General features: G+C 45.4%; 1 protein-coding gene across 1 annotated transcript; it reads right to left on the bottom strand.

The window, feature by feature from the left end:
* Positions 1–892: 892 nt before the first annotated feature.
* On the bottom strand, positions 893–27,514 carry LOC119198947 (myocyte-specific enhancer factor 2A-like). The gene is made up of 11 exons (XM_037456573.2): positions 27,396–27,514; positions 24,760–24,865; positions 17,270–17,445; positions 13,993–14,196; positions 9,022–9,156; positions 8,513–8,726; positions 8,029–8,082; positions 6,545–6,708; positions 3,544–3,649; positions 3,292–3,391; positions 893–2,377 (listed from the first exon to the last, which is right to left on the bottom strand). Exons 3-11 carry the CDS (start codon positions 17,321–17,323, stop codon positions 2,050–2,052), a joined length of 1,359 nt encoding a protein of 452 aa, XP_037312470.2. The 5' UTR covers positions 17,324–17,445; positions 24,760–24,865; positions 27,396–27,514; the 3' UTR covers positions 893–2,049.
* Positions 27,515–27,836: the final 322 nt, after the last annotated feature.

The raw sequence follows: 27,836 nt of genomic DNA on the forward strand, positions 1-27,836 counted from the left end.
GATATTCAGCACATTACTTTAGCAGTAAAAAATCAAAACAATATTTAATGTATCCTTCCAGAAAAGTGGAAGTTAACCGCTTCTACACTTCTCAAGTATACTCCTGTGGCTGTTGGCATCCTAGTGCATGCTTTCCATATTTATGACTGGCGGGGGAATATTGAATAACATCTCTCTACCCACTATCCTTTCACACTATAGAGTGGATGATTATCATGCAGTGAAATAAGCCATAATGCCACCAGGCCGAGGGGCACTTCTTACACGAGTCATCCCTGCACGGTGCCACTAACGACACACTTTAATACCACCATGTGGCGCTTCTATGTAGGACGTGTAGTATATGTATGTATTCAGTTGAATGAGAAAATGTGTCCAAAGGTTTGACTGGCACACATGGACATGGAGCAGGGACTGGAGCCAGGGTTTGAACCCCCATTGCTATGATCGCAGGATGACTCTGCATTAAACCACTTGGTCTCCCCTGATACAAGACACACGTGGCTGGATGGGGGTGTGATTTAAACAGATGATATCAGAGTAGCAAACATCCTCATTGAACTACATAGTTCCTGTGTTCTAGCAGCAGATCATTGTAGACTGACAAGCATGACAAACTCCAGAATACTAATGCAAACTTCCTGTGTCAATACGGCCAAAGTGACACTTAACAGAGGCTATTTCCATCAAATTCCTCATTGCTTATGAAATGACATTACCTTTCTCACTGTAATTGCTTTTAAACTCGAGGGAATGCGCTGCTCTTTTGTCGTTCACTTCAAGCTGTGGTTAGTTGCAGCTTTTGCACTCCTCACCACATGCGTTGCATCGTTCCATTTCCTCACAGTAAATACTCATTTCAAAGAACCCTTAGGTCATTTTATTTCTCCAACCTATGCCTTTACTCTCTTACATTTCAATTGTCTTTATCTTTATTATAAAAACCATGCATTGAAGTGAAAAACGCGTCCCAACCCTGTACTCATGAACTTTTGTTCAAATGTTTTGTTTGCATCTTTAAGTTTAATAACTTCATTGCACCTTTACATAAACATTAGAGGAAGTACGCTCATGTACAAATGTACATTACGTAACTGCAACTTTCCACTTGGGTGTTTCACTGCTGTGAATGTGACACAACATCCCTTCTGTAATCAATAAAGCAGATTTCTTCTCATGCCATTGTTCAAACCTGCAGAAGTTTTACCACTTTTTATTGCTACTTTTGAATTTTATAGTAAAACAATATATGAAGACCTAGATTTGTTAGGACCGTAACAAAATATTTTCTAGAGTGCACTTCCCTTTCGTTTATTTCACAATACAGGTGAAACATCAAGAAACACTTGAGAAGAAAAGACCATCAATAACTGTTGGAATCCACATAAATAGACCTTTGTAAAGTCAGTTGGAGGAGTCATGTTTGAGCCAGGCCGATGCAATGGGAAGACCAACGACATATAGTTACACCAAAAGTGAGATATATATTTATATATATATATTAAAGAGAGTATGTACAAAACAATAACGACATATTTGGATAGCACATACAGAACAAGCGTCCATTGCTTCCGTTGATCTCTGAATGAATTATTGTCTTATTTTGTGCACAACATAAAAACAAACACAGCATACGGCTTTGGCTGATATAAATATATGGTTCTATGATGGTGAGGGAGTATTGCTTTCATGTTAGACTTGTTCAATCCCTGAGAAGATCAGAAATGAATGGAGGGTGCTACGCAGTGGGAAACATCCAGAAGCCCTTCACTGCTTCACAGCGCTGCTTCCCACGGGATGGTCACAGGACAGAATGTACTGCAATGTGGACCCACAATAAAAGTCTGTGATGCTTGAATGATGTATGTTAGAAAAGGACGACATGTTGTGTTTTCTGGAAGATGATTTGGACGGATTCGGTATTTTTGCTCGAACCTTCTGAAATAATTTGACAAAAAAAAAAGAACTGAATAGAAATAACAGAACACATCAATCCACACGTAATTTTGCATTAACAGCGTCCCTCCTGCGTTCCCCCCGGCGAGGCGTCTATGTCACCCAGCTGTCCATCCGCATTCGTTTGACCGCCGGAGTCTCCCGGCCCTCCGAGCGGCTCGTGGGGAGCGCGAGGAAGTCCAGCCGCTGCTGCTCCTCCCGGTCGCTGCCGCCCTCGTGGGAGCTGCAGGAGGAGCTGACGCTGTCTGCAGGAGACCTTCCCATCTCTGCTCTGGTGGACGACAGGGGATGGGGAGGGGCGTGAGCCTGGGTCATGTACCCTGATTGGCTGAGGTGGTCGCGGGGTGGGGAGATTGGCTCGGCTTTGATGTTGAGGTGGTGGTTGGAGCTGGAGCTGATGGAGACGTTGGTGTTTCCAGACCTTTAGAGAAGGAGGAACAGAGGCAGAGGATGCTTGAAGGCGGTGAAAGGGGGGGGGGGGGTTGGGGGGTGTCACCTGCCGGTCCAACTCACCGGCCTGTTATCTGGTTGGCTAGTATGGAGTTTCTGGTGGAATATTTTCTCAGGCATTTGCACATTTGTGGTACTTGTACTTATTTTCAGCATTTTCATTTCACAATTGAAGTTTGAGTTTCACTACTATCAAAAGGCAAAGTGTTTATTATGTAAGAGGCACTCTGGTTAAGAACAAAATATTTCCCAAATAAAACACCAGTCAGTCAGTCATCTCCAAAGCTGCTTATCCTTCACACGGGGCTGGAGTACATTGGAGCCCACATTGAGACACAGGGAGAACGTGCAGACTCCTCACAGGGTGGAGACGGAGCGAGGACCCTCTTGCTGTAGGGGGCCACGCTAAATACCACACCACTGTGCGTGTATGATGAGCTAATAAGATATTAATATTCATTTTCAGTGAATCAATATTAGATTGTGCTTCAACTTTCACAAAAACCTGCGTAACCACGGCCACATTAATGCATTCGCAAAGATTTGATAACTTCCCTCAGAGGTTTTAATCATTTCTTCTAGAGATCCCTTACAGTGTCACATTGCTTCTTTAATTTAAGTCAAAGATCTGAATACAAACTCCACCACTGAACCCGTCAGTGTAAAGCAGCCAGTGGCTTGTCCTGCATCACACAATGTCCTACGTATAGCTGAGTCTGAACCCTTTGTCACCTCACGTCTCTGTTGTCTCATGCACTTTATCCGTTTCCTGCCCTTTATGTCTCAAGCTATTTTACTCTTGTGTGAATTGACGGGTTGACCTGTGAATCCGTGAACATGTTATCGGTAATCAGGGGAGAAAGGCTCACTGTGTCTGGTACTTACCCCAGTGAGCCCAGCTGGTGCTGCCAGGCTGTCATGGAGCCCAAAGAGAGACCCGCAGGGGAGCCGAAGCCCGGCAGCTCGGCACTGCTCAGCGAGTAATCTGAGAGGCGACACGGGAGCATGGCGGCACACCGAGGGGTTCCATTAAATGTGTTGGAATAATACACAGCAAGTAAAACAACTACATTGCAATGTCTCGGGGACACTGCTGACAGCAACACTGCACAAATTCAAAAAATCCTCATCGGGTACCGTTGTTGTAGGCGGAGCTGATGCCGCAGTACACCAGACTCTGGTGAGGCAGGCTGGGTGTGTTAACAGAGACCACCGGGGGGGACTGAGTCTGCCTCTGGTTACCCTGGAATACACACACACACACACGCACACACACGCACACACACACACACACAGGTTAACAATCAGAGTCTCTTTTTTCCACCCTTGTTAGCAGCTGTGTTGTACAGTGATGGCATGCAGCAGAACCAGCTCTGTGATGCCCCACTTCAACCACATGATGTCAGTAGACATCAGAGAAGCACTTCACCTTCAAATAAAAATGAGAAATCAAACACCGGAGGCATAATCTAAAAATGTGCTTTCACTCAAGTTTTTATTTCATTTATTTCCCAGAATGCCCCCAACTTGTGTAATCTTATTATACTTGTCTTATTAAGTTCTCGTGAGCAGGCATTCTACTGCATCCTGGGTGCTAATTTACTTGATTGAGTGTTTTAACAATTACTAGAAAAGAAAATACTAGCAGGCAATTCATTCGTAATCAGTCCCAGTCTCAAATTAAGTTCCAACCCATTTTGGTTTGGCACACTTCATGCTGCCAAGGCTGCTCTGTAACGTGACACATTTCTAACACTCATTGGAGCTTTTGTGTTGCTGCTGCCGCTCCGGCCCGATAATGTCAGCAATGACATCACCCAGTATGAGGTCATTGGTTGCTGCGCACACGCCTACACGCACAGATAGTGGGTTAACTAACTGAAACATACCGAAAACCAACAAGCTTGAAAAAACACCCAACAGGAACTTTACATTGTGCTTCCTTCTCATCTGTGGTATCCGAGCACTAGAATCCAAGTTTGGGCCAACACTGTTGGATGGTTAACACATGAGGACTATGAAGGAATCTGCCCTCCTCCAGTATCAATGCAAGTTGCCTTAAAGAACAAAAAAACCCTGCAAAAGAGTTGTAGCCTGTGTGTGCAAACACAGAGACAGTTCACACAGCATGATCACACATCACAGAGGAGGAAGTCAAAGGCAGTTTCAAAACATCAAACAGATGAGTTGCTATCTGACCGCAACTCGACATCTTCCACAGAACTGAATGAAAAGCAGAAACAAACACGCGTCACATCATCTGAGCAGCTACCCCCTCTTGTCGGTTTGAACCTAGTGGAAATATTAGCATGCGGGTGTTTACGGTTCTGTTGCATTTTCCAACTGCGCGCCACATGTCAACACTTAAAAGCTGGTATTTAATACTGTTACACAAGAGAAAAAGACTGCTGACTGCTACCTGATGCTGAAAACCGGATGGCTGTTCATATTATGATGGTTTACAAATATGTAATAATCAATTCTGTAGAGACGGTGTGAACATGAAAGGGTGTGTATTCAGAACTTCTTCACCTAAAATTAAGTCACATTTTATTAATACTAATGACTGCACCTAAATCGGTTTCAATGGAAAGACTGTAAAGATTACATCAGACGGGTTTTCAGTTTTGGAATGTTTATCTATCTCTTGTATATAAAAAAGAGATAGCAGGAGAAATAACAGCAGCTGTCCTTTCACTGAAGGATCACTGCAGGATGAAGCCAGCAGAGAAATGAAAGCGTACGTTTACAATAGTAAATCCTTCTTTTCCCATTGTTTGCTAATCGGTACATCGTGCTTGAGCACAGTGTGGGAGGGGAGGGCAACAGTAAGGGAGTTAAGGGCAGATCAATAACTTGAATAGGCCGGCTCAGTGGCTGAATGCACAGGCTGAAGGGAGAAAGACTCCTTCGACACTCTCCAGGGCCACGAGTCGCTTCCCACACCACTGTTTTAGGGGTCTATACAGTATATCGTGTACCAGCATATTATTTCTAGATTTGAGTTGGTCTGGTTCTGGTTCTGTTTACCTGGCTCGAGGCTCGGCTCTCTCTTTAAATGGAGGAGTTGGCAGCCGACTTGAAATATCATCAGTCGTATAATGTAAATGACAGGATTCACCCAGCCAACATGCATCACTCGACTCCTTCAGAATGTTCTTTCTGATACAATCAACTCAATTTGGCAAAAGAACACGGGGAGCTGTCAGTCTCTGTGAACAGTGGTGACCTGGTGTGTGTAAAGAAATAAAAACACACACACACACACATAAAAAGTACAAACTGAACTTGTGGTCTTTCTGCAATTAATGGAGCAGGCTACAGAGATCAAGGCACCTCCATAATATAAAAATAATACGTGCCAGACAGTTTCTCCGTTAGTGGTGGTAAAAGTGCTGTAAAGTGTAGCAACTCACCCATAAAAAAGGGAGAAGACTGAAAGCTAATATAAACAATACAGCCAAAATAAGGCGCATTTATTAAGTATTAACAGGCGGCAACCTGCAGGTCTGAAAAGTGGAGCCAATGCTGAGGAGCCTTGAACTTGATGTCTAATGGCCATCAGTAAAAACTATATACTGGTAATTTCATAAATGATGGTTCCAACTAATAGTTGATAAGCCAGGCTAAGCTCTAGGGCCGGTCTACCTTATGATTGACAGGTCGCTTCCACCACGTTGTTCCTGTCTGGGAGTTGTCTGTGTGTAAGAACACTTACTGGTTGTAGCACTGATGCCTGGAGCTTATTTTTTTTATCCCACAAGCAGTTATTTGACAATATTCATGCGTGGAACAAAGAGATCTAGTTGAGAAAACAGTGGCTTCCTCTTGACACAAAACAACCATCTGGTCCAGATGATGTCCAACTAATAAAAAGTTACTGAGCAACTCTAACATATTTTAAGCCCCTTTTTGTTGCATCCAAAAACGGGTTCCTGGTAAACCCCAAAAACGAGGTTTGTTGTACCAAATATGTGGACTTCTTCCCGCGATTGGCTGCCCTCTAGTGGCCACCCATAAAACTATCCAAAGAGTTTGGAAAAAATATTGATCATAACTCCCTGCCATTAAGATTTAGTGAGTGTTAAGATCATGAACAACCCCCTCCCTCCCCCCCCCCACACACACACACACTTACCAATGATTGCATCAGGCCTTTGGACTGAGGGATGACCATTCGGAGGTCTGTCTTGTGGCTGGTAGGGACCAGGTTGTTCCCCAGATGTGGAAGAGGAGAAGGAGATTTGGGCGAGATGAGTTTCGCCAAGCTGCCTCCACCAGGCGAGTCCACAAAACCGTTCACTGAACACAGAAACATAGAAGTACGAGGAGGTTTCAGAAGAGATGGAGGCAACGTGTTGTGGGGCTGAGTGTCACGCTCCGGGAGCCATGGGACAGACGGGAGTCAAACCTCTCTACTCCATGCACCCTGCTCGCCCCCAAAGAACCGGGTTTAGGAGCCTCCATGTGTAATGTCACATTTCAGAGACAACACACCTACATTTAGAAATATTTGGAGCTTTAGAATGTAGATCCAGAAGGAGCATACAAGATCCATTATGTCACCCTGTCCACTAGCAGGCTGAGTGGAGAATGAAGAAAGTACAGCTATATATTATACAGGAGAAAATAATGAATAATTGATCTTTTCTGGCTTCTGACATTACATAATGGCAGTGCTCCTTTGAGACATGCTGCACTGGGAGGGACACCACAAAGATGACAGGCTGGGTAGTCTGTAGGAGGTTTGTGGCGATCGTTCAATTTCCAACAGAAAAGATAATTACATCTGACGTAGACTAGTGACAAAAGACACAGCAGCCTCTGGACTGGAAAAACACCAACGAGGCCTCCGCTAGGATTTAAGCCTTTTGGTTTGTAATGATACATTTACCTGTCATCTGAGCTGCAGATGGCAAAGAGTGTGACTCTTTGCTTCTTTGGAGGATACATATACAGGGGTTGGGGTTGATTGTGTGTCTCTATGTTTAGTACCATAGTACCAGGGTCTGCTCTATTTGATAACATGCTAAGGTCCTGATGGATACAAGAAAGTGAATTTCCTCTCAGGCCAGTTCAACCACTTCAATCTACCGTGGTTATTTTTTTTCCCCCCAAACGGTTCCATTAGCAAGTAAATGTTTTTGGTTTGATTTACAGGCTAGTTTTGTCAAGATGATCACAGATTAACATAGTCTTAATTTGACAGCATGAATATAAATAAATAATAAGTACACTGTAAAACAAAAAAATATAACAGAGGGAGAGAGTTCATAGCAGATAAACCTCCATCAGGGAAGATGCTGAGTACAGAGCGTGTGAGGAGAGGAGATCCTAGATGACAGCGTTCAGAGACAAAACCACCGTGAGAAGGTTAAAGGTCAGATTGACCATGTAAGCTGCTATGCCCATAGAATCACTGTGACAGATGTTCTAATGTGTTCTAAGGTATGACATCGTTCAGATCTGCCTCTGACCTTTTCTCTGAAAACTGTCTAATGATTAGAACCGTCTTGGTTCATAAAATGTCAGACTACATCTAAGTTCTGATGGTGATGGAGCGGCTCAGGGGTGAAGTTTGTGTGTCACAGTGGGTTTGCATGACTCCTGTAAGATACATACCAACTGGTCCAGACCCGTTCTGCAGAGCCATATTAGAACTGCTCTGCAGGCCACCTAAGGATAGACACACACACACACACACACAGAAACACACACACACACACACACACACACACACACTGATTATTATTCATCTCTTTGTACTGTCTAACCACTGATGAGAATCCAAAGAAACTGGTTTTGCTGGTCGTTGTTTTCTCAATCATCATCATCATCGTCATCATCATCATCCGTTTTGTCTTTTTCATCGTTGTACATAAACTAAATCAGCCAAAGGGGCCATTTATCACTGGAGGGAACAATGTTCACATACAAGCCCCTTCAGGACAGAGATTTTGTAATTGCTTTCGCTGGTCGTTATTCTTGTGGGAACTACTCCAGTCCTAACTCCCCACGGTGGGTTTGGGTCACAGTTGTTGCTCCTCCTAAAATCCTCACTCCCCTCCAGACAAAAACACACAAACACACACACACACACACACACCTGTGTTCCCAGTGCTGGGAGGTCTCTGTGGGGGGTTCATGTTCCTGTGGAGGTGGGTGTGAGGTGAGGAGAGGATCCCACTGTCGGCCAGAGCTGCTGTGGCTGCAGCTAAAGCATGGGAGGTCTCTCCTCCTCCTCCACCCCCACCTCCTCCTCCTCCGGGGCTGTACGACATGCTGCCATGCATGAAGTTCTGCTGTGGAGGGCCCGGGGTCTGGAATGGATAGATGAGCACAGTTCTTGATAATCAACCAGAATCCATTCCTGTGTTCTATGTCTGTGTTTGTTTGACCAGGTGTTTATGTGATCAACTACTGACCGACATAAATGTAACATTTCATGATAGGGACTAAAAGAACAGGGACTAAAAGAACAGGAATAAGCATTCAGATGGTCCAGTGGGGCAGATGCCAGCGGGTTAAAGTCTCTTAAGAGACGTCCAGCATTAATAATCAAAAAGGTGCTTTGGGGCATTCTGGGTGTACGCAATAAACTACGGTGCGACTCACAATTTTATGACTCTTCATCATGTTGTCAAACTCCTCATTGATCTTCTTGTACTTCTCCTCGGTGTGGGGCGTGAGGACGTAGGAGGCGTCCGCATCGGGGCTGTCACAGCCTCGGTGCTCCTTCTTGTTCAGGGCCTGCGGGTGGAACACACACACGGCGTGAGGCGTTGAGGTGGCACAAACATCCATAGCTGTTTGGCACAGCTTACAGTGGCCTGTAGTTGACATTCATTATAAAACCGCACTTTCCCCAGAGAGTGGTGAGCTTTCTACTGAGAGCACTTCAGAAATCACCATACAGCAGATTGTTATTATGATTCACATATCCATGAAATCTTTATTAATTCCTCATGATGGAAAAGAATTAGAATGTGCCTTTGACCCACAGCTTATGAACACTAGGGATCTGTGTTTTTCCACATGAAGTCTCTCATTTCTCTGGAATTGAAAGTATAATGCCTGTAGTAGGATTTGTGGTGTTGGTATATTGCAAATATTTTGTGAAACAGCACAAAAATATGGCTAAATTTCTAAATTCAATGTCCAATTGGTTCCTACATTGAAAAAATATATTCATCCTCTGCACACAACACCATTAATATTCCTTTTAAGACACAATGGACTGGACTAAGCAGATCTTCTTTAAAGCAAACCTGAAACAACTTTGGTTTGCTTGGGTGTTTCTATTTGTGTAGGGCGGATAGACAGAGAAATAAAAGGCAAAACGTTGTGTGTTAATGTCCCCTGAGCACCACAGAGAGGAAAAGCCCTCCGATCCGATTCATTAGCACAAACAAATCTGTAGAGGATGGAATGAACAGGCCGCAGTCCTGCTGATGAGCAGAATCACCGCCAACCAGTCCATCGCTTCCTCGTTTCATCCTATTACACATTTGTGTGCAGTTGTCATTCTTAGCATATTCATTTTCAACAACATCCCAATTGAAATCGTTTTTAGGGCACAACCGAGGTGGTTGCTATGGATATGTGAAGAAGCCAGATCGAAGGCACACCAACGAATGCCACACTTATATTTTCATCACGCTGCCGTTAAGTTCATTTCTCTATTTGGCTCCTTGTTGGTACGTTGCAACGCTAAAAGGCTTGGATGGCGAAGTCAGGGGCTCGGTACAAAGGACATTGTTGATATGAAAGTACAACAACTGTTGAGTCCAAAGAAAGGAATGCACATTATTTACTTACTTTTATACAAAAAGTGAAATGACTCAAAATATGAAATGCGTCCCATTACAAGAAACATATGCTATTCCCATTGTAGACTAAATCAAGCCGTTCAGGTGGTTTAGAACGATTAGGCTGAGGCAACTACTTTAGAACATGGACGGCTGAGTTGAGGGAGGTAAATTTAAAGCACCTGGACTCCAGTACAAAAAAATCAAATCATACTGACATCACTCCTCTGGTATCCAGCATCTCGTCTCTGCTCCTCATTACATTACACGTCATAGCGTGAAAAGGACGGACGGACACGGGCACGACATTCCCAGACGCCGGGGCTCATTAGCAGCTTTGAAACACACACTTGCGGGTCTATTTTTCACCGCGGGCCTGAAACTACATTTAAACAACAGGTGATCACGAGGAGAGACCTCGCTCAATGCTACGGCTGGAAATCTGCACACCCCCATGAACATGAGGGGGGGGGGGGGGGGGGGGGGGGGGGGCAGTTTGAGTCAGGACACACACCGTGTTTGTTCAGCTCGTTTAACGCAGGACAACTTTTTTATTATTTATTATTATTTGTTCCTACGCAAAAAAGTACCAAAGGAAACAACCACAAAAAGCGGTAACCAACGGTTACGGTCACTTTTGCAACAGGAAAACATGTGGCACCGATCGCCATCTGGCTGACTGATTGCAATCAAAACTTGTAAAAACCCTGCAAGAATACAGTAAACGATACAGTGAGCCAAGCAGCTGCACAGCGGAGGTATTCCACGCCTAAGGACTGACATTCAGGACGTGTGGAGAAATCAGCCCCCCCTTTATGACAGGGACATTTTTTGCTTTGCTTTGCTCAGCACCAGGGCTTTATGAACGTTCTGATTCAAGCGTGAACTCTGCCCGACCTTTCAACCAAAAGGGAGGGGGGGGGGGCGGCTGTTAGCGGTCATGTGATCACTCCTGTGTCCATAAATGTTTCACACAGTTCTCAGGCAGCTTAAACGTTGGCCTTTGAACAGCCGTTGTCCCTTAAGAGAGCCGACAGTAAGGGGCGCAGAGTTCTCCCGGGGGGGGGGGGGGGGGGAGGGTGCATTTGTCCCAGGAGCCACCGGGCCACACTGAACCTCTGCGTCACGTCTGGCCACCGGCGACTATCTCTGAGTGACTGCTAGAGGATCTGAGGGGAGGAGAGGAGAGATCGTCTCCTTATCGTCTCCAATGTCAACGGGGGCTTCAGGGCCCCCCCGCAGGCATGTGGATCATCAACATGTGAGAGGGTGATGTCTTGTTGCTGTAAGGGCTGCATCAAAGATAAAAATAAGCCCCCCCGCCCCACACACACACACCCTTTCCCTGGAGAGTCTTTTCCAGCCTGGAGATTGTCCTGTGGGCTACAAATAGAAAAGGCGCAGTTGTGTTTGAGATGCTTCTAAACCCTGTGTCCAAGCGGTCTCTATTGCTTTCTCATTTTTTTGATTTAAATGAAGGATCCTGTCATATTTGACAGGCTTCAGTTGTCTCCTCCTGTTTTGGTTCTCTTTGATCCCGGGGCTCCGCGGGGCGAGATGGCTGCGCTGCATACCTTGGACGGGCCGCTCTGTTGTTCCTGAAACTCTGCTGCCACGCAGACCCGTCTGATTATTATGACAAAAGTAATCCCTCAGTGTGGTTGGCTGACCGTCAGCGCTCAAAACCATTTAAAAAATACGTTTTCTTGGCATCTGCTTTTGCCTGAGGGGCCATTGCGCTATGCCGCTGTATCTCCTCCTCTGTTTTGCTAATAAATCGTTAAATATCAATGCGATACATTTCCACCTCCAAATTAAAACAGTTTATGACTGAAACACCAATACAGAGGATCAGAGGAATATGCAATAAACCCAGTCTTGTGAACCCGAGAAAGAAAAAATAATACACAATCGTGTAGTTAAATCAAAGTTGTCATGGGTTTCCCACACAAAGAATTGGGATTAAGAAAAGTGACCATGTGAGAGAAAGTGACATCTTGTATGAACATCTTCAAGCTGCTTAGCGATGAGTTTCTCTGTTGTGTGACAAACACTGACAGCTGCGTTAAGAGCCGAGGCGTCTTTGCCTCTCAGATGTCAGCCGGTGGCGCGATGGAAAGGTCCAATACTCTGCTGCCATTCGCTCGAGGAAAACTGGAGGTGACAGAGTGCGTGCTGCATGTGCGACGTACCAGTGGGCTGTTTAAGTGGCTGCACCAGAGAGATCAGCAAACATGGCGTCCTATCCAACCATGACAATGATTCCAAAGAAGCTTTCTGCCCTCCTCCAGGACACAAGAGGTCTGTCGCAGCCAGCGGCTTATTACTTTACACATATTCAAATTTCACTCTTCAATGTCGCGAATGGACCGACCGATATGTAAAAGAGGGAGCTCTCACTGTCCAGACTTTGTTTTAAGCAGCCTGTCTGTATGTGTAGAAAAACAAAACAAAAACAAATGAGGCTTAAAGCAGGCAAATCGAGCCGGGTTATTGGCCTACAGAGCCGACACAGGTGCCTGCTAGTGGTCCACTAAAGCAGGAGGACACACACCAGTATGCCATTTACAATCATTATGGGACATTTTAATGATCCGTGTTACCAACCTCAACCACTACCATCAGCACATTTAAGAGGATGAATTTAGCATTTAACAGTCGTTAACAGGGGTCTGACTATTTTTCTCAGTAACACCAAAGTTGTATGAAACCACGTTAGATCCAAACGGGAGAAGATGCCGGGGGAATGCAGAAAGAAGCTGGAAAACATGCCGGCATCCTCCAAAAATAAACTCCAACACTGAAGGGGCCTTTTTGAATTTGACAGTCTGTGTGTGTGTGTGTGTGTGTGTGTGTGTGTGTGTGTGTGTGTGTGTGTGTGTGTGTGTGTGTGTGTGTGTGTGTGTAAGAGCAGCAGATGAAGGCTCTCGGTGAGGCAAACACGCATTAGAAGCTCAGGTAAACAGCCACAACCTGAGTCACGATGGAGGGTCATTATTGATGGCAGCTGCAGAGGACGGGACCACGATGCAACCAGGCGCTGGATGTTATCACTGAAAGCATCAACGTCGGCCGCGTGTTAACGCAACAATAAACCGTCTCACAGGTGATTTGCATAACCCAAAGTTGGAGGACCAACCTAATGGGAGTGTTTGATCTATTTATTGCGAATCCATGATGTTAAGTCTATTTTGGGCTTCATTCTGGTATAAACCATGATTAGGATTTATTTGGTCAATATTGAAATCATGACTATGGAGTCATTTAAATGGGCACAACAAAAAGCAGCCGCTAGTACGCTTTTCCCCTCAGCTTCCCTATTTATGTGTTGCCTCAAAGAAAAAGAAAACATCTTATAGATATCTTTCAAATGTATTTTCTACTTCCCCAAATTTGAAAAGTGGTCGAACAGCACCGAGTAGCGACGACCGCAGAGTCCTCTGTGGTTACACTTTTGAGATAAACATCTTTCTACCAACAAAACACCCCCCCCCCCATGGCCTCAGTGGGCTCTTCTGAGCTATCAGATAATCATTTATTTTCTTGCATTTTGCAAGAGTGAAGAAAAGACAGGTTGTCGAATGCAACGGTTAGCATATTAGCATTTAGCTGGCTCTCACTATTTACACCCAGTGCAAAAGCATAGCAGGTTTCATAAGACCACCGACATCTTGTCTCCAGCTCAGACTTCACCCCAACCCTAACCCCCCCGCCCCCCCCAACCCCTAACCCCATGACAGCAAGGGACGGAGACGACCTGCAGTGAGGTGCCACTCACCTCCACAATGTCAGCGTTGGTCCGGCTCTCGTGCGGCTCGTTGTACTCGGTGTACTTGAGCAGCACTTTGTCCATGTCAGTGCTGGCGTACTGGAACAGCTTGTTGGAGCTGTTGAAGATGATGAGGGCGATCTCACAGTCGCACAGAACGCTCAGCTCGTACGCCTTCTTCATCAGGCCGAACTTCCTCTTCATGAAAGTCACCTAGAAAAACAGAGACCACGGATTGGTTTGGTTTTCTTCAAACACGTGCTCCCTTCCTCTGGGTGGAGTGATGATCAATTGGGATCATTTCATTTTTATTCTTAGTCCTTGTTCAGTGGCACAGGTTCAACCGACAAAGACCAATGGTTCATATACAAGGAGAGCAACATAGATGAGGAAAAAAGACATGAATTGCTGATTGCATTTTAAAAGTCTTTTGAAGCCAGAATGCGGCTATGAGAATATCCTCATCTGCATATTCTTCCTATTTTTTTCTCTTCATTTTATTTGATCTGAAGCAAATTCTGAGCTGTCCTTGACCAGAGAAGACACCATTATTTTAACAATGCAGACATAATGGTTGAAGACACAATAACACATTCTAACTGGAGGAATAAGCTACAGGGTCCTTTCAGGTACTCATTACTCATATATTTCATACATGAATCAAACATGTACTCATACATATAAACAGAACCAAAGGGCTTTGGCTGCTGTGGGTTTTTTACCCAGAACCACTGACCATGAGCCAATAAATACAGAGGAAGCGCGAGTTACCAACACAAAACCAAATGACCCCGTGACACACAGCCAGTTGCTGACAGACCCTTGTCGTGTGGGAGAAGTGATTCACACAGGAGGAGGAGGAGGAGGAGGAGGAGGAGGAGGAGGAGGAGGAGGGAGGGTGGAGAAGAATGCCATTCACTTAGTTGTTGGGCCGATTGGGTGGAGAAAGCAACTGAGTAACGTTTGCCCTCTCTCAATGATCACCATCAGCATTGATCATCATTTTGTTGAAAGTCCACATGAAGTCAATAGAACTTTTCTTGGACAATAGGAAACAAAAAGATATTAGTTAAGCTTACAGTATTATATCGCATTGTGACATCTAAAATGATCCAAACCACACTGACACCGAAACCATGAAACACACCTCAACCAAAAGACTACACTGAGGTGTCTGCAGCACACAGGTCACAGAGGTATTCTTTCTGTGTGCAGTCATCTGTGTACGCGTTTCTTCCATCATGGCCTCTGCAACGCTGACTCATTTGGTCGCGTATCTAGAAGCCGCCTTCACACATTCTCACGCCACCTTTAAGACTCCCAGGGATGCAGTGAGCGAGTGTTGCTCCTGCGGTTAGCTGCAGAGTGGTTGCTCAGGTATTTGCTCAAAGCTCAGAAGAGGTGGATGAACAGGGGGTTAACTATGGAAAATGAACATGAAGTATAAATACTAATAAGGGTGTTACGTCCCCCACGCAACAAAGGGCTACAATTTCAGATTCTGCAAAAATGTGTACATAAAATGTTCCTGCCACCTGAAGGCGGAGAACACTAAGTTTACACTCAATCCTCTTTTTGTTTTACTTTTTCAAAAAGTCTATGTTCTGCCTAAATGATTGAGTCAATTGTTGATGACCTTGCGATAGTCTTTAATGCTATTTGAGTAATGCAAATTCCCAAAGGGCCAATAAAGGTTTAATTCATTCATTGCAGCGTTCTTCACTTCAGGAAGGGTACCATTATGTGCAAGATAGCACTGTGGCTTTTTTTTACTTCATAGCACTGAAAGCCACATTGAAAAAGAAATGTGCTGTTCAGTGATTTAGTCTCCTATACTGGCAATAAAAGTATATTTTCTGAAAACATTTCCCCAATGGAGGTGACATAATGTCCCATTTTGTGTCCAGTGCGGTTTAATTTGTTTTCAAAAAGTGTCCTTGGAGCTCCTTCAACATCACATGTTCTAGTTATGGGGCAAGGGCTGCATCCGACTGCCAGAAAAAGTTCACGTTCAACCGAGCTGAACATTTGCTCGAATGCCAGAAGCAATTGGAACAGTAGTAGTAGTCACAGAGTAAATGCTGCATCTCATTAAAGTAACTAGATTAGAGGATAGCGGTAAAATGTACGTCACAGTTCTCACCATAATTTCAAGGGGAGTAACCGTAAAAGAGTTTCTTTTATACATCTTTTACAGTTAATTTGTGTTGATAGAACATGTTTTAAATGATGTTCATTATTTCTTGAGCATGACTTGCAAATACATTTCTGTGAAGAGAGATAACACAGCTGCCTTGTTCCTCTTTCAGAACACATCTATGACGGCTGATGGCTGTTAGATGGCCGATGCATTCTTCTACTGTCGTGATAATATATTCTGCATGCTGTGTAACAGACTAGTAGTGTGATAGTGGAGGAAAGGGGAAAACCAGCTGAACAAACTCGATGCGCTTAAAAGATAAAACAAGGACACAAGCCAACTTCTTAAAATAGCGTGCAAGGAGCTAAATATACAGCAGGCTCCGTCGATGCAAACCCGACAGCCAGAGCAGTGTCGATCCAAAAGGGCTCGTGCCAAGACAACCAGAGATCAAATGCAAACATCATCCCAGATATTTATTTTTCAGCCACATCCCTATTTCCAGAGTGTGAGCCTGGCTCCCAGACAGGCTGGTATGTGTTGTGCTGTTGGGCTGATATATATATATATATATATATATAGAGCAGACAGACAGAGAGGGATTCCAGTGGGCAGCAGTGTGGCCGCGCGAGGCGACGCCGAGGAGAGAAGGCCACTGTGTGCCCCGAACGCTGACCCACCCTGCTAATGACAGGGTGCCGGGCGGACCCAGCTAACCCCAAATTACCGTCCTCGCCACCAGCTGTGACCGCTGCACTCTCCAAAGGAAAACGGCTTCCGTGGATCTTTAGGAGTCCACAGAAGGCTCCTTGAGGGATACCTTTTACAAAGTGTTCATGAACCTTTCAATACTTGCGCATCCATGAATATTTTTCTCTCTCTCGAATCTCCCCCCGCCCACTTTTATCAAGTCGAGCTTGTTGCTTAAGAGCATTAATGTAGGTACAAACGACTAATTGCGATGTAAAGAAACTATGGAGAAGAGAAAGATGTCCTGTGATTTAATCTACTCTTTGCCTGGCGCACACCTTTCTGTTCCCCTGCAGGTTAACACCTGCTGCTCATTGGCACCGTTGTGTTGGGCTTTGAATGAGTATACAATTAAGATGGGATGAGCCAGGAGGACGGGAGGAAGGAAACACTGACCTGTCGGTTCCTCTCATCTACGATGCGGGTGATCTGGATCTTCTTCCTCCCCATTGCCAAAATAATTTCCTCTAACAGCTGAAGAAGATGATCAGCGGGCTCCAGGAAACCGGCAATCCTTAACACATAGTGCCACTGTCGACTGTGCCACTCCGGGATCAGTTTGGCATGGCTCGCTGAAAAAGAGTGACACGGAGACATAAACAATGGCACAATATTCAGCGAGTACATTTAAATCCGATGGTGCGTGTTCATAGAGGCTTGACTTTTAGGTGAACGGGTCAGAGGTTTGTTGCACCAGGAGAAAATTCACTCAGAATTTACTCAGCGCTGTTTGCTGGAGACATTTTCTTACTCTGGTCAAACGTGCAATGGCTGGACCGGTTGGATCTGCCTCATTTCACTTGACAGCAGGGCGCTCCCCAGGAGGGCGTGGGGTGTACCAAGGTTCACTGATCAACCAGCAGGACTTGAATTCCAGCAACAAAGACTTGATCTCTTCGAGGTTTCCCACCCACAAACGGCACGAGCCACAAGCACCGCACAAACCAGAGCGTCACTCGCTCTCTTCCCTTCAGAGTCCTTCCAAAGCGCCTTTTGGGCCTCACGAGTCTTTTGCTTTGGAATTTAATCTCTCAATATTTGATTCCCATTAAACACACCAAAGCGGACTGAAAAGCACGCTGTCAAGATGAAAAACCACAAGAGTCAAATCTACTTCATCTCACACAGACACACACAGACACACACACACAGACAGACACACACACCTTGTCTAGCGGGCTCCAAACTCTCCTCCACAGCAACACTCAGTCTCGTGCGGCAACACGAACGTGCAGTGCGGGCAGCCTGCAGTGAACTTGCCTCTGGTCTCGTGCTCCCTCCTCCTCCTGAAGGACGGCCCACCTGCTGTGTCCCTCTCCTCCTCAGCCCTCTGCGTTTCTGAGCCCTGAGTCCTTAGCCCAGAGCTCCTTAGCTCCGTCATAATCTCATCTGATCTGGGAGGAGGCAGAGAGCGAGGCGAAGCCGGGCTTTATCCTAACCCTCACTGGATTACTGCAGCATGTGGATGCCACCAAACCCCCCCCACAGCCGAAGCAGCTCACAGGGTCGCGTTTGTCATGCGCCAGTGGGAGTAAAGTGGTGATTATTTGCCGATTGAAACAACCGCCGTGTTAGATAAAAGAAATAATCAAAACGAGTGCCAGTCGCAGAAAACACTCATAGAGCAGATGAATGTAGTTTTAGATTTGTTCAATAAATGAAATGAAAGAGTAAATCCCATGTTGATTTGAAGTGCATTTAAAACAGTCATTTTATAGGACAAATATTACATTATGTTTGTCCTTGGATTTAATGTCTATTGGTTTGCAAGATGCTGCGCGCTATCCTCTCGAACCCTTTGAGTTCCATCCCAGCTGACCCCGCGGGGTCAGAGCAGGGCACGCACTGCAAACACGATTTATCTGTTTTACAATCGGGATGATTTGAGGGCAAGATACAAGTATTTTGAAAAAAAGATCAAAAGAAAAACCTTGCCACCACTCTCACGTGCTGCTTTTTCTATGAGGAAAAAAGAGCAGTGGATTTTCTTGGCTGCTGGTTCAGTTGAACTCATTTTTGTGTTGGTCTAAGTTTGAGGAAGCCAAATCCTTGTAGCAATGTAAAATAACTCTATAGTGAGTTCTAGGAACTTCCTTGAAAAGCAGAAGGGTTTTCTTGCACCTCTCTGACATTCTAATAGGGGTTTCATATCTCCTTATTGATAATAATGTGTTGATCTGCTGGTTTTGGCAATAAAACTCACAATAATCATAGGAATCAAAACTTCTTTGAGTTTGAAAAGCTGAAACTGGGTGACTGACACTAGGCTGCTAGTGCTGCTAATGCCAGAAACTCATTTAAGGGCTACTGCTGCTGCTTAGGCTGCCACTTAATGAGTTGAGACTTTTTTTCTTCGTACAGATGACACTAAGCCTGTAGATGTGAAAGTCTACCAGTGCTGTCCTATGAGTGCTTTACTATGTATAATGTTGGTGAGAAATGGAACCTTGAACACAAACAACATGCATTAAAAATAATATACAGATGAACCAAATTTCTCTCTTTGACCAGACATCTGCGAATCGGGTTTCAGAGTGATGTGGAGCGATGCTTTACGCCTCCCATTCGGGACTAAATACTGATACTGATACTATTTTCAAGTATCTTGCACTTTGGAGTAAAAATATGATCTTTCATGTGCATCACATGACTGGATGAATCCGTTGGATTTTCATTGGATTTAATCATATAGTATTCGATTCAAATATAAACAATTTCAAACGATTATTATTCCAGATATTCAGGTAAATTGTTTTTCTAATTTCCTGAAAGGCCTGACATCAATGAAAACAGCCCTTTCTAATCTGTATTTGGCTCTGACCTTTTCATCGCCTTTCTTTAACTTAAAAAAATACCCCCCCCCCCCCCCCCCGCCTCTCTGGACGTAGTCCTAACAAGAAGTGCTAAGCCCCCAGAGCGAACCTCACAGCCAAATACGCTTCTCTTCATCTCACCCATGAAATCCAATTCCTGCGGCTCTTTGGAAGCGTGACCGCGCTTTGTGAGGGTGTGAAACACACTTTTCTAAGGTTGGATTGCACAGGATTTCATATCCGTTATGCTTATACAAAAGCAATATGCCACCCATTGTTGTTTATGCAGCTGGGTTTCAGTCCAGCAATTTTATTGTAAATAACTGCATAATGAGCAGAAAATAAACATGTTTTCTTCTCAATTGGGTAAAACGGTCATGTGATGTACCCTATGACCACGTTCAGTAGTAGTACGCTTATGGCAGGCTGAAAGCACTGCACTTGCTTAGTTGATGAGATCAATACACTCATATCCACATGCAACTAGAGCCAGGGGTTGGTTAGCTGAAGACAGCCCGACTCTCAGCTAGGAAGCCAATTTCCCAAGATATCAAAGAAACACTTTCATATAACGCCAAGATTTTAGTCTCACGATTAGTGAGTACTTCATCATGTTTGTTTCCCCATCCCTGTACATTAGAGATCACTTTCAATGAGCGTGACTCATTGGTTTCTTATTTGTTGGTCATGCCCTCAGAGCCCTGTCCTTGAACTCAAATACGCCCTGCTTACACAAAGACTACGTTTTTAAATATAGATGTGAATAGCTCCATATTAACTGATATATTGACAGCTTCTAGTGATGCCTCTAGTTGTATGTCACCTCCATCCGTCATGGTGCAGGCTGCAAGCGCGTCGTCATTCCTATCCTCTTCATTTGTGAGAAATGATAAGTATGAGGAATTGGAACAATGACCAAGAATATCAAGACTTTAAAGTGTTTAAATCTCAGGGATATGTTATTCAGTAAATAGTTTGTATCACACACAGTACCAAACATTTCCCCTTTTGCCCAGATGACACCAATAAACTCCAATAAATGGGGTCAACAATAAGTGTGAAAACATCCAATTTAAATCTAATATCTAAAAAGAAAACACTTCATGAGCATTAATTAACAACCCCACCTCCTCCATGTGAAGAATAAACAGCCAGAGCTGCTGAAGGTTAAATCATGCTGAGCCTGAACAGCGCCAGGTTGTTTTCAGTACAAAGCGGCACAGAGTAATTGGCGACCCTTTCATCCCTCCTCCTCATAATGACCACGGGTTCATCTCTAATTGCGTTGACCCCGCATGACCTCTGCTCCAGTCCCTCCAACGGGGAATCAATGAGGCGTCACGCTGCTGCTGCCCAGCACGCTCCACTGGATAAACCCCAGCAGTAAAAGAACCACTGTTTCCAATATGCGAGCCATCAACATCCTTCTTGCCGGGTCGATCGTTGAAGTTGGCCTTATTGTCGCCGCCAAAACGACCACGGTGATGGGAGGCTTTTCTGTGTGGTCACAGCCGAGGTGTCACTGATTGCATTTACTTATTCACATTCCTCACCGCCCCTGCAGCTGCGCTCATCTCTTTTTTGCTCCGTCTCGTCCTTCTTCCTTTAGCATCTTATTTGCATCGTTTCCATCGGAAGGGAGAGAGAGAGAGAGAGAGAGAGAGAGGGAGGGAGAGAGAGAGAGAGTTGCTCTCTTGCTCGAGGCACAACCAGGCGGACTGATAGAAGATTCTTCTCCCCCGCAAGTCCTGGAAATTCTTTGAAGTTGGAGTGGAGTTTTCTGAAAGTTCTTGGGGGGGGCGTACTCATGGTAAACAGGCGGGAGATGTTGTGGACCTGCTCCCCAAGGGAGGTGGAGTGAGATCAGGCTTGTGTGCCGTCTGAAGTGTTTAATACCGACCCTCCCCACACTCCCAGTTGTGAATATTACTTTTCTTTGATGCAAGGAAAGCGAATGACAATTTATGTAAAAACATAATGGAGTTACAGCTACTTAAAAGGAGCGGCGATGAAATTAGCATTTTTCAAATGCAAATGATGCTCCGGCACAATACACAATCCTCTAAAAAGCGGAAGTTAAAGCCGGCGTCGCTACGCAGCGCAGCAAACTGCAAATGAGCCTCCTTGTAACAATGTGCAGTGACAAAACCAGAGGCTCCGTAAAGTCAACCGCAAACACGTCCTCTACGGCGTGTTTCTCGCTTTGTGGCGAGACAGGAGCAAAGAATCCGAGTGCTGCCGCTTGTCTGCTGCCAGGCTCGGACCGCGATTAATCCATCGGCGTGAGACGGGCCGGCCTCTGGGACCGCACGGGCCTGAGTGTCGATGCCGCCCTGCGCTGCTTTGCAGGTCACTGAGCTAATGAGTTTTTGCCCGAGATGTATTAATTAAACTCATCCTCCTCGAGCAGCACATTTAACGCCGGGCCGAAGGCCACGGAGATTAGACGACTTAAAGTGTCATCTGCCATGCCACCCTGACTCCCCGAGTCATTTAGCAAACCAAGAGGCTGATGTAAGTGCCAGGGACGATGAGGAGACGAGAGTGTGTGTCTGTGTGTTTACATCCATGGCGGGGCAAAAGAAACTGGGATAAATGAGTTAAATGTCACACTCAACGAGCCCGTAGCTTGTGGGCTGCACTCCTCCAGCGTGCTGCGTTCACACGGCCTCGTAAAGACTCCAGGACAGCAGTGGGCTCATTTAATTACCGGCCTGCTGTGATGTCATTTCATTATTGTGTTGCTTTTATGACAGTGGTAGTGGGATAAGATTTTCCTGTCTCAACAAAGAGACGCTGATGTCATGCCTGCAACGCAGATGGAAAGACAAGCTGCCCTGTAAAACATTACTCTCTGTTCCTTTCGTAAAAAACACTAATTGTTCTCCAGCCCGACTTCCAACACTGTGCAATTTCAATATCGTGCCCCGCCGATGAAATGCTGCGTTACTGAGACTGTATGAAGCAGGATTCATTACATCATAAAGAGGGCTCAGCAAGACCAAATACTAAAATAAATAAATATTAATATATATATATATATATATATATATAGAATTTTGCTAAAGAGGGTAAACTTATTTATCAACCTAGAGAGTAAAGCACTATTTCTACGGTACAGTCACACAAATACATACTTTCTGTAAATCGTCTCTGCTGCTCGCTGCAGGAGCGTTCGCACACGGAAAAGTATCTCCAGCCTTTGATCTAATAAATGATATTATAATGAATTCTTAAACATTTCTGTTTTTTCCTTCCTCTCATTGAAATTCTGTGCTTTCAGCAAAGCAATATCATCCTTTTAATGTTGTGAAGCTACGGAAAGTAGATCTGAGGCCTCTATCCTGAGGGTCCTTTAAGAAAAATCCAATCCCCCGCGCCTACATATGCACACACACACACACACACACACACTGGATAAACCATGGACATTTTTTCAAGGTGGGTTATGCACAGGACAAGTAGAGGTCAGTTGAAGCGGTTCTTAAAGTCATTCCTCACACGTTGGCCTCGTATCAGTCGCACATCAGCGCCGCATCCGCAGGATCAAGAAATGCCGCTCGCAAGGGATTTCACAAACGCGTCGATTTTGTTAGCAGCTGTTGTAGCGGACTTTCCTGGAGGAGGAATTAGGGAGTCGTGTGCATTTACTCGCATTCATTTCTCTTGCTGGCATGAGAGGAGATATTGATACCTGGGATCGAGGTGTTTAATTGCTGAAAGCCATGTGTGAGGTCACACTGGCTGCTTCTGTGGGAAATGAACATCCACATGAACAGCCAGGCCACAGCGAGGCAAGCTGACTTCACCACGCCGCCATATTGTTAAAGACCTGATATGAATCCCCACTGACCGTCCCACATGTAATAAACCAGCGGCAGTGAAGAGATTAAGTCAATTAGCCGAACCACTATCACATAAGTGTCAGAACTCTTTTTTTCTAAAGCACAGCAAGTCTCCACGTAACAAAACTAGTGAATGAAAGATGAAGTACAGTATCCTTATGATGTCCAAACTAAGAAAAATGAAGCTAAGCCTGTATTTAATCAGAGTTGCCTTCTAGCTGTTCTACTGGAGGGTATTCCAGGGGTCCCGTTACCCGTATTTGGGAGTGTTGCGACCCTATTTAAAAGTTCAAAGTGAAGAACAGAGTCTGCTCAACTCGGCTGGCAGTGAGAGCGCCTCCGTGCACAAGCAGCTTCAAGGAAGTGTTGGCCCCATGAAGAACAGAGTCCGGACTCTCAGGAGACCCAAGCGCCTCTCCGGTCTGCAGCCCGTACGTGCAACGTCAACACCGGGTTTAATTAAGCCGCGCCACGCTTCCATCGACCGGACATTGGTGTTTGACTTGGCAGCGGGCAGGAGGCCCCCGTTTGCCCTGAGCAACAAGGGCCGTTTCATAAGGCTGCAGGAAGAAAGATGGCAAAGCTAATATTTGGAAATTGTTCTATTGGATTTCTGTGTTTATCGAGTGTAATTTCTGAGCTCCTCTGCGGCGTTTTTAGCATCAAACACGTGTGTGTGTGTGTGTGTGTGTGTGTGTGTGTGTGTGGCCCAGCCGGTCAAACCGCAGGCAGCCAGATGTTTGGCTGGTTTGGAAGGAGCAGCTCGGGCCTGATTACCCGGCGTCCCACGGTTCTCAAGCCCGACCGGTTAGGAGCTCTTCCAGAAAACGCAGCCACAGGAGAGAACGTCAACAGATGCCTCCGCTAGGAAGGCATTGCTCAACACGGAAAACACAATTGCAATTTCAGATACACATAAAATAACTTTTATATTTCCCCTGACCCCTCAACACGGTCTGCAGGTCATTTGAATGAGGAGGACCAGAGTTGCATGATGCACTCAGTAAATAGCCTGTGCTGTGCTCACTGTAGCTTATTTTCTTCAACTGAAACTGTGATTGTATAACACTGTAAATGAAATCATAGTTATAGAGAAAAAAATACAGCCCAAGTAGCGCCAGAAATCAGTTTTGGCATTGGGTGACGGACAGCTGGGTTGGGTTTTGTAAGAGCTGCTGGAATAAATTTCCTAGAGGAATGCTGCATGATTGTATTGAATATATATTACCTGACACTGTTAGTTATGTGTCCTGACTGTAGACTCTTCTTCAGCCTCAAACGCAGAGGACGGGTATGAGAGGCAATGTTACATACAGCAGCTTCTCCTGCAGATTCTGGAAGGAAAAATAAGGACATCAGAAGCGTTAGTTACCAAATCTATTTCTTTTCATTAGCAAGTACAACAGAAAAAATGGTGAAATTTTGTGAGATGATGAGCTTTTTAATTGACAAAAGATGGAAAGTGATGACCATTACACATCGAGTGTTTGTCTGAAGGAAGGATGAAGCCACATTTCAGGGTGTGATGAAAACAACAGTCTTTTTTCCCAAACAGATGTTATAATGTCTCTAAAACCACGTCAAAAAGCAGGGGGATATTCCAACGCGTGATTTCATTAAAAGACATAAAGTGCGGCGGGGCGAACTAATGAGCCTCTGCTGCTCTCTGATCACATCAGCCCGGACCGGTTCCAAGCCCCCGACGACACGCCTCCGCACACAGAGGAGTCATCGGAACCTCTGGTCCTCTCGGCCGTGTGTGATGCTGCGTGTCATCGCCTCGCCAGGCCTCGCCACGGCCAATCAAAGCGGATGAGAAATGCATTAGTCCGCACAGGAGCGGCCCGCGTTAGCTCGTGCCCCGCTAAAGCAGGCCGTGTAATTGACTAGCAAAAAAAGAAAAAAAAGTCCGTCAGTTGGTCACGGAGGACTCGAAATAGCCCCCTCGGTAAAATGCACACACACACACACACACAGTGAAGCTTCTATTTCTCCAGTGTGCGGGGCAAAAAAGTCTTCCCTTCAGAAGTGTTGCTATTTCTGTTTGGCGCATGGCCCCAAATATTATATCATTAGGGACACTAGGAGGGAAAGGACATGGCAGGAACCCAACTGCCTGCCAGGGTGGGCGAGTGGTCGCTTATTTACACAACATCCACATGTCCATTCATGTAAAGCTGACACGAAAGTGACATTTTCCGACTGAGATTAAGGCTTTTTATATTTCTTTAATTCCTGGTATGCATCTTCTTGCATCACTTCTTGCTGACTGCTGCAATGTGTTCCAACCCGAACCGTTTCACTGCATGTGTAATGGAGGTCTTCAGATATTTTTACTTGTGAAATACCCATTTACAAGTATCAATCTTTAGCTTTGAAAATGCCATATTATTTGAGACACTAACATGTAAACTCTGCAGTTCACTATTTAGGCAAATGGCGCTTGTGATAAACTCAATACCCTTATGTGTAAGTTACAGCTCTTCAATTTCCGAACAATAAAACACAAGATATTCTGGGTTTCACCCCAGTGTTACTAAATGATGTGGATAGCTGTAAAGTTAGCTATAAAATGATTTCAATATTCACATATATATATAAACCAAAAGCTTCAGTTACATAGTGTCAACATGGGAACAGACAAAGACACACACGCACTAACACAACTGGGATGTTTATCCTTAATGTTTCATTGCTCCGCCACTAAATGAAAGTCCACCCGCTCCAGAGGAGACGGGGACGACGTGGTGGACATGGGAGAGTTCTTCCGTCCCGTGTGCGGTCTCAGCGGTGTGTGACGGAGGGACAGAGTAACCGTGACCTGATTACCTGTCCCCTGAAGCCTGTAATCACTAAAGGCAGCAGACAGGCGCTGTCAGTGCGCTGAATTGAAGGTGATGCTACATGCTGCCGGACCTGCTAATGAAATATGAAAACAGAGAGAGGGAGCAGAACATGGCCCCTCTGTTCCCTCTGCCTGCATGTTGGACTTTTTAAATAGCGCTCTATGCGGAGTGTTGATCTGAGCATTAGACTCCTTTGCACCATGCAAAAGAGCTTTTTCTTCACTTTTTCCTTGTCCTCAACAAAGTAAAAAGGCTGTTGTTTAGCGATGGAATCCATTAAACCTGCATCAGTGAAGTGACCCCGTCCTCCAGGTACCAGCCCATGAAAGCCTCCCTATGAAAACACCATCATGTGCCTAACCACTGTTGGGGATCTTTTTGAGGATCAACTTTTGGAGAACTCCTCCAGGTCCAGCAGGGTCAGGAGAGCGAGCTGGACCTCCGGGGACACGTCCATCCAGGTGCGTGGGAGCCCTGGACCAGTGAACTACGGTGGTGATGTTTTCCTCAAAACTTGGCGATTAAATAAGAGCGCGTCCAGTGTCGCTGTGTCACAACGTGTAAAATCATCCTCACGTGGCAGCGTCCCACTGCTCTGCCGGTGCAATGGCCACAGAGACGTCGCTTTCCCTTCAGCCCAACTTTAGACACTTTCGCACCAAAACGAAGCACCGAGTCTCCTGCTACGAGGCAGATGTTTAATGCGCGGACCGCAGGGACCGAACGAGCCGTTCGACGTGTGTCTCGTGTTACTTGTAGCGGCGCCATTCGACAACCAACCAACCAGACGTGGTGACTCACTGGTACGTACGCGTCGCGAGGGGAGAGGAAGAAACGAGCTAAGCGGGGACCTCAGCGTGGTTCGCTCGGCGAAGCTCTGCGAAGCCACTTCGCTCTGCGACACACGACCACGCGCGACGTGGACACGCGCGTTGGGGGGGGGGGTTTCACGTCCACCCGAGGCGGCTTACGCAGCGCTGCTGCCCGGTGAAGGTAGGAGAGAGGACGGGTGACTTACCCCTTGCGTGCCCTTCTGGAGGAACTCTTCCTTTGAGCCAACGCGTTCACACTCACGCGCACGCACGCACGCGCACACACACCCCCGTCCACTGTATTTGGGAAACTGACATTCTCACAACACGAGTGCGCGATTTAGCTCCTCCCACCAGAGTGTGTGTGTGTGTGTGTGTGTGTGTGTGTGTACAACTAGTTCTGTGCTTTCCACTATGAGAAGATGTAACATGATTGCATGTATGTTTATTTCTAAGGGAAAAAACAGCCCAGTGTAAGAGGTCCTCAACACACAACTAGCATTGGAGGTTCAAAAGTATACGATGATCATTATTGTCATTTGTACTTCTGAGTATGGAGGTTTTTTTGGTTCTTAAGCGTGTTCCTGTCTGTTTTTAGATTAGGATTTACTGTACTGTACATTAAGGTTTCAAATAATTGTGATGGT

This window comes from Pungitius pungitius, chromosome 4, assembly GCF_949316345.1.
Source record: "Pungitius pungitius chromosome 4, fPunPun2.1, whole genome shotgun sequence".
NCBI classification, from domain to species: domain Eukaryota; kingdom Metazoa; phylum Chordata; class Actinopteri; order Perciformes; family Gasterosteidae; genus Pungitius; species Pungitius pungitius.

Coding starts and splice junctions, on each gene's coding strand:
- LOC119198947 (XM_037456573.2), bottom strand. CDS start 17,323: ATGGGGAGGAAGAAGATCCAGATCACCCGCATCGTAGATGAGAGGAAC. Junction 6,709..8,028: donor GAACGGGTCTGGACCAGTTG/GTATGTATCTTA, acceptor TTCTGTGTTCAG/TGAACGGTTTTGTGGACTCG. Junction 3,650..6,544: donor AAGGCCTGATGCAATCATTG/GTAAGTGTGTGT, acceptor TGTGTATTCCAG/GGTAACCAGAGGCAGACTCA.